Source organism: Haplochromis burtoni, unplaced genomic scaffold (assembly GCF_018398535.1).
Source record: "Haplochromis burtoni strain Fernald_Lab_line unplaced genomic scaffold, NCSU_Asbu1 Contig_13, whole genome shotgun sequence".
Taxonomy (NCBI): Eukaryota; Metazoa; Chordata; class Actinopteri; order Cichliformes; family Cichlidae; genus Haplochromis; species Haplochromis burtoni.
The window spans coordinates 3,393,878-3,408,275 of record NW_024582374.1 but is presented as its reverse complement, the minus strand read 5'-3'; the positions used below and the strand labels follow the sequence as shown (position 1 = coordinate 3,408,275).

General features: G+C 42.0%; 1 protein-coding gene across 11 annotated transcripts in view; it reads left to right on the top strand.

Moving 5' to 3' along the window:
- celf5a (cugbp, Elav-like family member 5a) overlaps positions 1-14,398 on the top strand; it is a 197,943-nt gene that overhangs the window by 7,398 nt on the left and 176,147 nt on the right. For all 11 annotated transcript variants that reach the window (XM_014336844.2, XM_014336842.2, XM_042216823.1 and 8 more), the window contains exon 2: positions 13,030-13,112. In XM_014336844.2, coding sequence (XP_014192330.1) covers positions 13,030-13,112 — 83 coding nt within the window. The remainder of the gene's footprint in view (positions 1-13,029; positions 13,113-14,398) is intronic.

The following is a 14,398-nucleotide window of genomic DNA, read 5'->3' as shown; positions in this document are numbered from 1 at the left end:
ATCTATCTATCTATCTATCTATCTATCTATCTATCTATCTATCTATCTATCTATCTATCTATCTATCTATCTATCTATCTATCTATCTATCTATCCATCCATTTAATGTGGTTACCAGGAAATACAGTACATCGAGGCAATTAACACCCCGGTGTCTGCTTGTTAGTCACACCATTAGTGTTAATTAATTGTCTCCTCCAGCTGCAGTGGTGATATGAGATAAATAAATAAAAGTTAGGACAATGACACAAATTATATTGTTGGCAAGCAGGGTATAAGTGAAAATGAGCTTTTGAAAGATGGAAAATAAAAAAACAGTATTCATTGCCAGCGTCTTTATAAAGGCTTGTGTATATACATCATTCTCGAAGAGGAGGTCACTGATTGCATCATGACTACCTCCGGCACCACTTGCTGGACATGCAACGGAGCACCTTCCCTAAGAGACTGAAACAGCTTCACTGCCACAAGGACAGATACAGTATTGGACACATTTTATACTTACTTCACATTAACCAATTAATTTTCCAATGTGGGATAAATCAAGTGTATCTCATTTCATTAGGTTGCCCATGTACAGCGGTATACTGATAGAGAATGAATGTGTGAATGATTTCACCAGGTAGTGTTTTTTGCTCTCCTTGCATGTCTGTCTTTCTCATCCCTCTTTCAAACAGTCCATCCAAGCAACCTCCGTGCCTTTGAAGCGATATCTTTTAAGGTACCTTTCAATTTGTAAAATCAAAGTGACTGAGAACCTGATCTGTCTCTTAGTCCATAGTCAGTTTGCAGCTGCCAGTCATCTATGATTGTGGCTTTGCTATGATCAATTGAGCTGTCTCAGAGGTTTAAATGCCTTTTAGTTTTAGACAGAGGACATGCATTTTTAGTAATATTGCATCAAATATGCCATACATTAAAGGGAAACTTTAAATACAAACGGTGTGGGCCAAAATGAAAGTGATTTTATGGTTTCCTTTCTTGTAGTCCTGTTTTCCTCTTTCAAGAGGTTGTTAGAGTACATGAAGAGGATGCAGTTTTCTGACTTTGACTCAGGCAGAGGGAGGTGGGGTGGGGGCACACAGAGTTATTGATTTCTGTAAATCCCTTGGCCGGAGCAGACTTGGCTCAGGGAGGGAAGCAGGGATGACAGGCTGGAGAGACGGGACTTGGCAGGTAAACTCTTGTTGCCCTCCCAGAAGTAACACAGCAGGAGGCAGTAAGTGTGAACCTACACATTATTTACAGCTCTGTGAAACTCGATCCATTAACAGTGTCAATTAGCTTGCTCATCAGGGATGCAGGGCACTGGACTACTATTTATAGATTGGACCATGGCTTTAATAGCAAAAGAGGGATGATGTACTCAGAGAGTCTACAAAAGTCAAGACTTACTTTAAAGGCTATAGAACAGTGGAGGATGCCAAAGTGCTGTATCATAAGTGTTATCCAGCCAAATATCAGGGATTCTGGCCAATTCTGGGGATGGGCTGCTGGTTGCAATCTGCCATGTCACCAACAAAACCTGCATTTGCTGCCAACTTTATAAGGTGGTTGTTGGAAATTCCTTTTTAATGCTAATACGTGTATATGTCATAAGTATGTTTGCCAACATGCAGATCAAACATAACATGGACATCTACAATTGGCACAAGTTCACTTAATAGCAATTATAACAAGTTGATAATTGAAGGATTTATGAGGTTTCTCTTCCAAAGTCTCTGTGAGTTGAGACTTTCCCGCTGCTAGCAATCCCTGTGTTTATGCTTGCAACTGATTGTAGGAGTCTTTCCTTTGCTTTTATTAAATAGTTGCTCATTAATAGGATAACATTAAGGAGACGGCTGAATATTTGCATCCACAAAGAAAAGCACATTTATCTAAATGTCACAACAATCTCCAGATGGGTTGTTCTGAGTTTGAGCTTTAACCTCTATTATATGTTCATAAAAATGTGATTCATTTTCTCAATTTAAAAATGTATTGGAGTGCATGATAGTAAACATACAAAGGAGCCTTGCATAATCTTACTGCCAACCTTACAATTCTGCAACAAGAAGTCTAGTGACAATTAAAGTGTTTAATTGCAACACACATTGCATAATTAAATATATTATAACTGAGGCATTATTATAATAAGACTTATAATTAATGTGAACAACATTTTCAGATAGTTTGTGATTATAAACAAACAAATACAAGTTCGTGACAATGATTTGACATGTCAGTTTTAATTATTTATGGTTTATTAGGGAATGAACTATTGATGTGTTGTAGTACGTTGAACTTTTTAACTCTCAAAAACACTTTGTATGTCTGCTTTATTTAAGGCTATAGTTCACAATGATAGTTTTAACACATTTATACAGTTATTCTGTCATAGAAAGATAGTCAGTCATGACTTACCAGCTGGAATATATATGAAGTACCACTTAAGCAACACTTATTCTAGTAAGTGACTGTGAAGGTATCAGTATACAGTGCGTGCCTGCATTGCTGTGATGGTTTCTATTTCCCTGTATTGATCATGAAACATATACTGAGCATTTCGGAAAGAATTAAATGTAATTGTCACACTCATTAGGCAATATATCACATGTACACACAAATACATGAATGCATGCACACACACACACACACACACACACACACACGAAATCCTTTGGGAGGTTCTGCCTATGGATCTGTTTGACCGCTTCTTGGAGGCTATAGTGTAGTCTATGTGAGCAAGTAGCAACAAATCAATGGCTGAGGTTCTTCTACTCAGGGGTCAGAGAGGATACCACGAGGGTGCAGGGGCTATTTGTTGCCTTCATGATAGACACCGATGCTCCTCAGTGCTCTGCAGTGTTCATCCTCCCCCAGTTTACTGCTCATGGTGAAGGTGTGATGGGAGGGTTAGTGAAGGAGGAAATGGAAAAGGATTTTGGAGCTGGGTGCAGCAGAGATGAAGGGTTACAGTTATTAGTGGAGGAGTGATGGAAGAGTGCACGAGGATTCAGGGTTAGGAGATGTTTACTGTGCACAGTTTCTGGTGCTATAGAAGGTGAATGTCTGACATAATTAAGGTTTACAGGTTAAAGAAGGCTACTGCTTTTATTACAATATCATTATGAGGCTCATTATTAAGCTGGGGCAGCAAAAATGTTGTTGTCAGAACAATGACTGAGACTGTTTTGAAAGGTCCCTGCCATCGCTAGCTGTTTTTCTTTGCCCTCTTTCATCCTTCGCCCTAAGTATTGACATGATTGTTGTGTGTAAACAGATCAAGAAGTGTGGTTGTGTTTTTTTCAAAGATAAGAAAATGATTAGATAAACTAAAAGATTCTATGAGACCAGACTGATTACCCCCCTCGTGGTCAATCTGTGCCATAGAGCCTCCTGCCTAACCGACTGGCGATGATTCAGGTCATAATCACGTTTCATCCACGCCGATGATGTGCGTTTCAGCTACCGACCCTTCTGAAAGGCTCTCAGTTCCCTTAGAGCCCTGCATGGCAGTAAATGAAGTAAGCAAGTAATCTAGCCACAGTGATAGCGTTTTCCAAAGAGTGCAAATGATGTGTGAGCGAGCAGACAAGGCTGGTGCCAGGATTGGCTCAGTTTCTGCTACCTTCACACTTTCTGGCCAAGGAAATGCCACAGTGAGAGCAAGTTCACACTTTTTCATTACACTGGGGCAGCTTGGCTCCTCTGGGGCAAGGAGATGGAGAAAAGAGGGTATGAAAGGTGGAGTTTAAAAGAGAGAGGTTGTGGTTTAAACCGGGCCTGTCTCCTCGGAATTGCATTCATATTTGACGATTCTGCAGTACGCATTTTATGCCCACTGCCTATGTAGAAGTAGGGTGCTCGTATTCAGCTTACCAGCAGCTACCAGAGTGGCAGTGCAAATTACTAAATGCTGAGATTGTGAAAATTACAAAAGATGGAAACAAACACTTTAAGTAAAAGTTCCAGACTCATAGAAACATTCAGCAAAAATTCTAACAAATGATAAAAAAATTAAATAAAATAAGGGGATGTGACTTAAATTTGGGAGCTATTTTAGGTCAAACTTTAAAAAAAAGAACCCACAAAAATTAAACATAATCATAATAAAACAAAAGAGCCAAACATGAAAAAGCTGCATATATCCAGACAGAAATGTACCAAATTGAGAAACTTTTCATTTTGTATAGAAGAAGGAAGGCACAATGCAATAATACTCCAAGTATTATACTTCAACTTGCACTTAGACCAGTTACAATTCTGCACCAGGTTATTATAATTATGTTAGCCGAGGGAGTAAAACAAATAAAGCAAACTGTAAATTCAAATCATTTCAGTTTTATTTATACCGCGCCAAATCACAACGACAGTTTCCTCAAGGCGCTTTATATTGCAAGGTAAAGACCTACAATAACAAAGAGACATATTTCGAAATCATATTTACCAGGAAAAGTCTGTTTGCTGAGACTGAATTATTAATTCTAGATGACAAACTTGAATAAACTTGAATTTTCTCTAAAACAGTAAATTGAAAAAATATCCTCAAAGACTTTGTTTTGGGGGTTTGGTGGGGGAATTTTCTTGATACACAACTTTAATGCCACTACCAATAACAATAGCCAAAAATAATTATTTTAAATGGCCAATGAAGTAACAGCAGTTTTCAAAGGAATCACTACTGGTCAGAGTATTTCTGGCTGACTAATTTAAAACAATATTTCTGAAAGAGTAAACAGATAGCTGGTCAAGGAACCAATCCAGCCATAGTATTCTCAGTAATATCTCAGTAATATTTTACTATCTTTTTAAAATTCTTTTTTATTTAGGTGTGTGAATTTTTTTGAGTGTTTCTACATTTGAGCTACTTATTATTCTTTACACCATAAAGGAAACATATGTGTGCTTTTGCAGGACTTCAGGAATGTATTTCATTGCCAAATAGACCTAAAGAGCACTAAAGGATGGCACAGCAGGAGTGCCTCCTGTGTCTCACAGACCCCGTGGACATACACTCGTGATTTCTACGACTGAGCAGGAACGCACTTCTTACTTACTGTCTTCCGTTCTCCCTCTGCCTCACGCGCTCCCTCCCTCTCTCCCATGTAACACTCTTTAATTACATGCCAATTCAGTGCAGAGGAGATGGAGAGACTCGGTCTTATTTCCCAGTACACACGTACCCCACTTAAAAATATATCATTAAGAAATGGGAGACCAGACACGGGGAGCTGCTGATGGAGATGAGAAGCTGGGAAAGACGAGAGGAGAAGAGGAATCTCTTCTCTTTGCAGCTGAAATCAATGTTTTAGACAAAGCTGTTTTAGGTTTCTGTCAGATGATGCAGAGGATCATCTCCTCGCAGTGGGAAGGCTTCCCCCATTGCTGTGTCAGCAGGCTCTGATTACAGTGGCTTTTTGTTGTATTTCAAACAATTTCATCATGCTCCCCCCCACTCACACTTTTGCACTTGGTATGCAACGCAGCGCTGGCAATTTGTACGTGTTTGGATTCCAATTATGGAGTTGTTAAAGCTTTTTCGCCTGTGGCCTGCAAATTCTTATTAAGCCATACATTAAAGAGCACAGAATCACATTTAAATGGAGTTCATGTTTCTCTTTTGTTTGCCAGTGTTGTGGTTGCTATTAATTTATTCGCAATGCCCTATGCATTACACATTAACAAATAAATCGCGTTTGTGATTGTAATGCAAAATACTTGTTTCTTATTCAGAGATGGGGCAAGCGTTTGTCAAGTAAACCAACAACAAGCCCAGAGAGAGTGAAAAAGAGAGAAAAACAAGCACAAAAATGGAACCATTCCCTTCTGCTACCCTCGCCCATTTAAGAAACAAACAAACAAACAAACAAAGCCAAAACAACAACGTGTAACAGTCTGGGTATTGCGTCAAGTTCAAGCTAATGAGCAATACGAATTAAACGGTAGCGTGAGTGACTGAGGGGTTTAATTGGGGGACGCAGTTTGAAACGATTATTTTTGGGGTAACTGGGACAGGTAAGGCACCATTAACGCTGTCAGAGGCTTGAAAGATCACAACCTGCATACACGTTGCTGCTGTTTGTCTTTCATGCGATCATTTAGGCTATAGTGGTTAAATATTGTAATGAGGGTCAGCGCATCCGCAGCCATGAAGGCACATATCCACGTTACAGACACTTTAGGCAGCGAGGCAAAAAGAGGTCCAAATCAATGAATAGATCAGTGACTTTTATGACATTTTACCCTTCAGTGGAGAAACCATCGTTGTACAAGGGTCACTAAAACTGTAAATACCGTACATGTGCTGTTCTGCTGTATTTATGCTTCTAGAGGGGCACAAAGAGTGGTGCATGGATGGGTAAAAGTGATCCCATCTGAAACAAGAACAACAGATTGAAATATTGTCTCTATGAAAACTCTTAATATATCACCACCCACTGAATATATTTGGCTGTTGAAATGAGATCCAAAATGCAGCGGCTGCTAATAAACCATATTCAGAGTGGCAGAAATATGATGCATGCTAACCCATATGAACCTCATTAATAGAACACAAGCAAATCTATTTATTCAGATAGTCAGGGGGAAAATGATTGCCTCATTTTTCCATCTGGCTTCTCTCCTCTCCTCTCCTTCCTGCACTGCATGCTGGGAGTGTGAGTGAATGGGTGTGTGAAGGTGTTTGGTGAGTGCGTGGAGCGGCTGAGTGAGTTTGGGACATTTGGACTGTTTTTTCCGGAAAACTTTGGGCTTTATGGGTGGTTAAAAGGTAAGGCAAGTTTATTTCATTGTGTTGTGTAAAGTGAAGAATTTTAGTTAATTGGCCAGTTTTACCTTGAGTCATGGCGTCCCTCCCCAGTGAGGATTCGCCTCTCCTGTCTATTAGACATGGGGCCAGGGTGGTGGCATCCCAGCAGTACACCGTGGAGCAGGTTCTGCTAGCTGTTGGTGAACAGGTGGGCCTTGAGAATATAACTTATGGCTCTCAGATGAACAAGATTGTGATTGCTTTTCTCTGCTTGGTTCACCTGTTAGTTGAAATTGGGATCATTCTGGATGATTTGTTTGTGGCTGTTTCGCCACTGTTTGTGCCATCTACGCGGGTCACCGTGTCCGGTGTCCCGCCGTTCATCCTGAATGAGCTACTAGAAAAGGAACTGACCCGCTTTGGAAAGTTTGCTAGCGGGTTCAGGGTTGTTCGTCTTGGCTGCAAAGACGCCAGACTGCAGCACGTTCAGTCACTAAGAAGGCAGGCCTTCATGTATCTGAATGATCCTTCGCAGACACTGGAAGTGTCGTTTAAAGTAAGATTTGAAAACGGCTTATATACTGTTTACGCCAGTGCAGGTAGCATCAAGTGCGGTGAGTGTGGTGATGTTGGCCATAAACGCTCATCCTGCCCTCACAAAGAGCAGGAGGTGCGCCATGAACAAGAGGCTCATGCTAGTGGGGCCAGTGAGCAGGAGTGCGCTGTAGATGCCGGTGTAAAAGTATGGAGGTCGCAGCCAGTGCTCCACAGGCTGCGCCAGAAGAACAGGGGATAGCACAGGGGACCAATGAGGTGGAGGATGGATGTGATGAGATACAGGAAAGGGAAAGTGTGGAGGAAAATCAGGACAGTGGACAGACCAAAGCAACGGCAAGTGAGGTGGGTATTGCGAATGTAGTTTCAGGTTCTTTGAGCGTGGAAAATGAGGAAGACGACTTGTTGGAAGATGATTCCCTGTCACAATGCTCTGATATTGTTTCACAAGAAGACCATCAGCAGTCGTATTCCTTAGAAGATATAAACCGCTTTTTGACATTTGGTATGCAGTCTGTGGAAGTCACTGAGTTTTTTTCCAGATGTTGATCTTTTTATAAAATCTGTTCTGAAAATAAGAAGTTATTGGTTATGAACAATTGAGTAAACAGAAAAGATTCCGTCTTAAAAACATCCTGACCAAGTTGAGGAGGGAAAAACGAGGAAAAGCTCCTTTAAAAGCATAGTGAAATGTTTGGAGCACTAAGGGTGTCTTTCTGGAAGCGTCTCACTGCCTTTTCTCTTTTTCTCCTCCTCTTCTCTCCGTCTTATATGGCAAATTTGAGAGTAGGTACACTTAACATTAATGGGGGTAGGGATAGGGAAAGGCATGCAGTTGTGGAGCTTAGCAAGAACAAAAACATTGATGTGTTCTTTTTGCAGGAAACACATAGCACTATAGATAATGAGACAGAATCGGGAACGAGTTGGAGTGGGCAGGCTTTTTTAAGTCATGGTACTAACCTCAGTGCGGGTGTAGCAATTTTATTTTCTAGGTACCTTCAACTGTCACATGTTTCTGTCTGTGAGATAGAGCAGGGAAGGGCACAGGTAGTAAAAGCAACCATCAAGGGAATATCTTTTGCTTTTATGAATGTATACGCCCATAACTCAGCTGCGGGTCGTGTGCGATTACTTCGTAAAATTAATGATGAGTTATCAAAATTAAATAGTGGTTCAATAATAGTGGTGGGAGGGGACTGGAATTGCACAACCCACCCTTCAGTTAACAGAAACACAGGAGGAGCCTCACCCACCTTCGGGCTCACTTTTGTCTACAATCATTCTTCAGAATGATTTGACTGATGTGTGGAGAAAGCTCCATCCCACAACCAGACAGTATACATATGTAAAAGTTTCTGAGAGCAATGTGAAGGCAGCTAGGCTTGATAGATTATATATCAACCAGATGTATAATAATAGACTAGTTAAAGCAGAGATTTCACCTGTTGGTTTTTCGAATCATCATTTAGTAACTGCAGATATTTCTTTATTGATGCATTCTAACATCTGTTCGCACTGGCACTTTAACCTGCAGCTGATTCATGACAAAGAGTTCTGTTGAGCTTTTTCTGATTTCTGGTGCCACTGGAAACAAAGGAAAACAGACTTTTGCAATTTGGCGCAATGGTAGGAGGTGGGGAAAACACAGATTAAGCTTTTTTGTCACCAATACACATCACATGCAACGGCCACTGTTAAAGACTACTTTGAGGACTTAGAACGAGAGCTCAAGAGGCTAGAGACTGAGATTATAAGTGGGACAGATAATACAAATAATACCTAGGACAGTAGGAGGAAGGCTTTGGGCAAGTTTCTTCACGAAAGAGCAAAGGGTGCTCTTATTAGGACTCGGATTTCTATCATTAAAGAAATAGATGCCCCAACAAGGTTCTTTTTTAAGCTGGAGAAAAGGGTTCGAGAGTCACACCAAATGTTGCACTTAAGGCTTCCAAATGGGAAGGTGACATCTGACTCAGTAGAAATGAGGAAGCTTGCCATTGACTTTTATGCCAGCCTCTTTAGTGCTGACACATGTGACCCTGAATGTGTAACGAAGATGCTGGTGGGGCTGCCACGGCTGGATGAGGCTGAATCGGCTGTGTTGGAGTCTGCTATTTCCTTTGAGGAGATGTCTTCAGCGGTTCAACAACTCAACGGTGGTCGGTTATCAGGAGTTGATGGTCTTCCTGTGGAATCTTACCAGGAATTCTGGTTGCTGCTAGGAGAGGACATTCATGAGGTTTTCACATACTGTATGACCAATGGGATCTTGCTAACAAGTTGCACAAGGGCAGTTTTGACTTTACTGCCAAAGAAAGGGGACCTGGGCTTGCTCAAAAATTGGAGGCCTGTCTCTTTGCTTTGTACGGACTACAAGATTCTTGCAAAATGTCTTTCTAACAGGTTGAAGACCTGTATTGACATGATTGTTGATGTGGATCAAGCATACTGTGTCCCTGAAAGAACTATTATGGACAACTTGTTTTTAATTCGAGACATTATTGATCTGGCCAAGCTCAAGGACTTGGATGTGGGGTTTTTATCTCTGGATCAAGAAAAGGCTTTTGATAGAGTTGATCACCACTATTTGTTTAAAACTTTAGAAGCTTTTGGGTTTGGGAACATTTTCATTTCTTGGATCCAATTGTTTTATTCAAATACTGCTGTCATGTTAAAGGTGGGGAGAGGGTTAAGTCGGCCTGTTCCAGCTCAGAGGGGCATCAGGCAGGGATGCCCTCTTTCTGGTATGTTGTATACGCTAGCCATTGAACCCCTTTTACACCTTAGATAGGGACTCTCAGGTTTTACCTTTGACGAAGCAGGAAGTCCAGTAAAATTGTCAGCTTATGCTGATGATGTTATGGTTTTTATAACTGGTCAAAGTGATATTGAAACACTCAGACAGACACTGGACTTATATGAGCGAGCATCCTCCGCAAAGGTTAACTAGTCAAAGTGTGAAGGTTTCCTTTTGGGAGGGTGGGTTGATAAAGAGGAGCCAGTGTTACTGGCAGAATTACAGTGGAACAGGGAGGGACTGAAGTGTTTGGGAGTGTTTTTGGGAACTGATGCTTTTCAGGGGAAGAACTGGGAGGGTGTTGTTGAAAAAATTGCTGCCCGGTTGTCTCGATGGACTTGGGTCCTGCCACAGTTGTCTTACAGGGGAAGGACTTTGGTTGTTAACAACTTGGCCGCTTCTGTACTCTGGCATCGTGCCGCTGTTGTTGAACCTCCAGCCTCTCTTATCAAGGGGATACAAAAAAGACTGGTTACTTTCTTTTGGAGAGGGTTCCACTGGATCAGGTCTGCTGTGCTGTCTCTACCTGTGTCAGAGGGGTTCAAAGTTTGATTGACCTTCGCAGCCGTATCGCAGCGTTCCGTCTTCAGACAGCACAGCGTTATCTTTATCAAAGACAACAAGCACCCTGGTTCAAGACTGCATCTACGCTGCTTCACAGAATAAAGGACCTTACATATGACAGTCAAAGGAGCTTGCAAAGAAAAGCGTCTGGACTTCTTTAAGTTACTTGAAGACGTTTCACCTCTCATCCGAGAAGCTTCTTCAGTTCTAAGGTCAAATGGTGGAGAGTCCCAGATATAAACCTAGTGGGAGTTTCCCCCCACAGAGGGACAAAAGGACCCCCTGATGATCCTCTAATCGCCTGAGCCAAGGTGTGAAACTGGGTGTGGGTCCCAATCAGCCAGAGTTTCGGTTGTGTGTATTTTGTGAAACCTGGCCCCACCTTATCATGCAAATTCCTGAGGTCAGATGGCCCAGGATGTGAGTGGGCGTTAAGGTGTCTGGGAAGGGATCTCAAAACTGGATTATAGATGGCAGAGAGTTGGTGTCGTAAACCCCCGCCTCTGTTCAAAGATGGTCGCTCACAGTGGACATAGATGGCTCCTTTCACTCCTCTTTCAAACCATCTGTCCTCTCTGTCCTCTCTCCTCTCTGAAAGAGGAGTGAAAGGAGCCATCTATGTCCACTGTGAGCGACCATCTTTGAACAGAGGCGGGGGTTTACGACACCAACTCTCTGCCATCTATAATCCAGTTTTGAGATCCCTTCCCAGACGCCAGTTGGGGAACAGGATGAGGAGGGAGGCTCTCTTCTTTCCTTTCGAACACCTGTTCTGGGTGACCTGTCAAAGATCTCTAAGAAGGCTATATATGAGGTGGCTGTAAAGGTGCTGAACAGGGGATTGTTGGCTGGTGTTCTGGAGTCAAAGTGGTCAGGTGTGTTGGCTCCGGGGTCATTTCCAAGGGGGAGCTGGAGGTCCCTGTACAAACCTCCTATGGAGAAACGCAGTGCGGATCTCCAGTGGAGAATAGTGCATGGGGCCATGGCTACGAACAGACACGTGGCACATATGGATCCACGAACAGGGAACCACTGTCCTTTCTGTCTGACTGAGGAAATACTGCAGCACCTGTGGCTAGGTTGTTCCAGGCTAGCTGGCCTTTTTTATTGCTGCGGCAGTGGCTTGCTGGCCATGGGAGTGCTTTGGAGGAGGGTCTCTTTATCCTGGGTCCGAGGTACTCTGCAGCGCAGCGTAGGAAGGTTTGCTTGATTGCTTGCTTAATTTTTTAATAGGTCAGGCTAAGATGAGTATATGGCTCACGAGGAGGAACAAAATGAAGGGAACAGGATCTGTTAATTTAGAGATTATGTTTAAAGGGTTAGTAGGTGCACGTTTGAAAGTTTGTTTATTACAAGATGGTGTCCAACATTGTAGAGTTTGTCCCTATTTGGGGCATTAATAGAGTTTTGTGTAATATCACTGATGATGATTTAGTTTTGAATTTTTGAAGAAAGCCCAATGGAGTGTCTTCTGGTTTTGTTTTTCTTTTTTCGTGTTTATTGTATTTGGGTGGGGTTGATGGTGGGAGGGGAGGGTTGAAGAATGCCATATGTTGATTTGGCATTGTTTTTTGGTTATGGTTGTGAGTTGAAGTATTGATGTAATAAAGGTGTGTTAAAGGTCAAAGGTCTCTTCTCTTCTCTTCTCTTCTCTTCTCTTCTCTTCTCTTCTCTTCTCATGTACAGTTAATTCCACAGATGTGTGTATGCTTTGGTTCTAGATCAATGTCTCATAGTTGGGCATCAACCCAAGAGAGTTTTAACGGCCTGTCCTGTCTTTTCTTTTCTTTTTTTTTGGCAACATCTCTTTCCTTTAGCCATCCCTAAACTATTACATCCCTTCTTCTCTCCTTTTCCACCCCACTCAATACTCCCCTGCAGTCTTGTTTCTTTTGTCTCCGCTGCTGTCACAGCCTCTCAGGGTGAGGACACTGGCCAGGCTGCTAAGAGCTTTGAACAGGACATGGCACTGGTGTTGGGGAAGCTGGGCAGGCTTGGCTATTCATCCAAATAATGCTCTTTGCATCTTCTACTTTTTTTTTTGCTGTGGTTGGCTCTTCTTTCTCCCCTTGCCATCATCAAAAATTTTCTACATGTAGCCTTGTGTCTTGCATGGTTGCCTGTTTCTATTAACTTGCTCTGTTTAGTCTAAGAGATGTTTTCAATGGGTTTTCAGTAACTCAGGAGACCTTCAGCACAGATTTGGTTCTTTAATTGTGTTTAATTGCGTGCTTGGTAATTGTCCAATTCCTTCAGTTCATTCTCATTAATGTACCAGTTTCTTTAGCTGATATTTCTTGCAAATGGCTGTGTCATTTTGCATTGTGTGCATAATTTATGTGTAAGTGTTGTTCTGACTTTGATCTTTGTGTTGCAGGTTGTGCATTTCTCACCTACTGCGCCCGAGAGTCGGCCATAAAAGCCCAGAACGCCCTCCACGAACAGAAAACACTGCCAGGGGTAAGTGTCTGCCTCTCTCTCCGCCGCTTTTCACCCTCTTTCTTTTCTCTCTATGGTGGTCAGCCATGCCACCTGTACCCGGCTGCACATCAGCCGGAATTCTCCTTGTATAGTGTCAGAGATGAAAAACACTTTAGAAAGCAATTCAATCAATAGCTCAGCCTTTTGAAGGCCCGGTTTAAACTTTTTCATGTGTCTGTTCTCAAGGGGATATTGCCAGCATTGATCAGACCCACTCTGCCTCATACTTTTGAAGTAATAGCATAGAATGACATAGAAATAGAAAGCTCTGCATTTCTGGAAAGTCAAAAAGACAACGCGAAACGGAGTGTAGGTTTTAGTTTCATTTGTATTTGTTGAGGCAAACACAAGTTTGCACACATTTTTATTTCGCAGGAATAACATTTTGATGTTCATTTATATGCACGTATGCATTAGTGCAAAGCTTTTGTGTGAGTTTGTTCCTATGTTCCAACAGTGTAGGTGGATTGAGTGTCAACGCTGACATTGTGTCATGTGTCCTGCCCTCTTCATGCTCTGTCCAGGTAGCGCCCTCGCCACACTGGTCTAAACCAAATATTTCTAGTAGCCAGAATATGGCTGAGGCAGAATATCTTCTCTGTTGTGCTACATGTGGGCAACTTTGGACAGAAGCCCTGCCTGATTCTTCCAACAATGTCTGAAAGCCATATGTGAAAACAACCAGAGAGATGCTAATAATACAGGAGTGGGCAGAAGTGACTATCACAGAGGTAGTGCTGCTTCATGCGGTCAAGGCTGCATCGGGACAGTTCACTAGCTGGGCCCACGCCCTCAATTCAGGTTTGACAGCGTTTTGTCGTAGATAAAGGTGAATGGCTTAAATATGAATTGAACTGCGGTTTGGGGAAGGCCTCAGAGGGGACTGGCGACGGCTCCCGGGCCTGGCAGATCCCCATGTACTAATGAGAAGTGAAGAAGTAAAAGAATTGAAAAGGGGCAGGGAGGGTGAGGCACAAAAACGAGAACGAACAGCTCATTGAGCTGGGGGGTCCTATAAACAGGGAGTGCAGAATTATTAGGCAAGTTGTATTTTTGAGGAATAATTTTATTATTGAACAACAACCATGTTCTCAATGCACCCAAAAAACTCATTAATATCAAAGCTGAATGTTTTTGGAAGTAGTTTTTAGTTTGTTCTTAGTTTTAGCCATTTTAGGGGGATATCTGTGTGTGCAGGTGACTATTACTGTGCATAATTATTAGGCAACTTAACAAAAAACAAATATATACCCATTTCAATTATT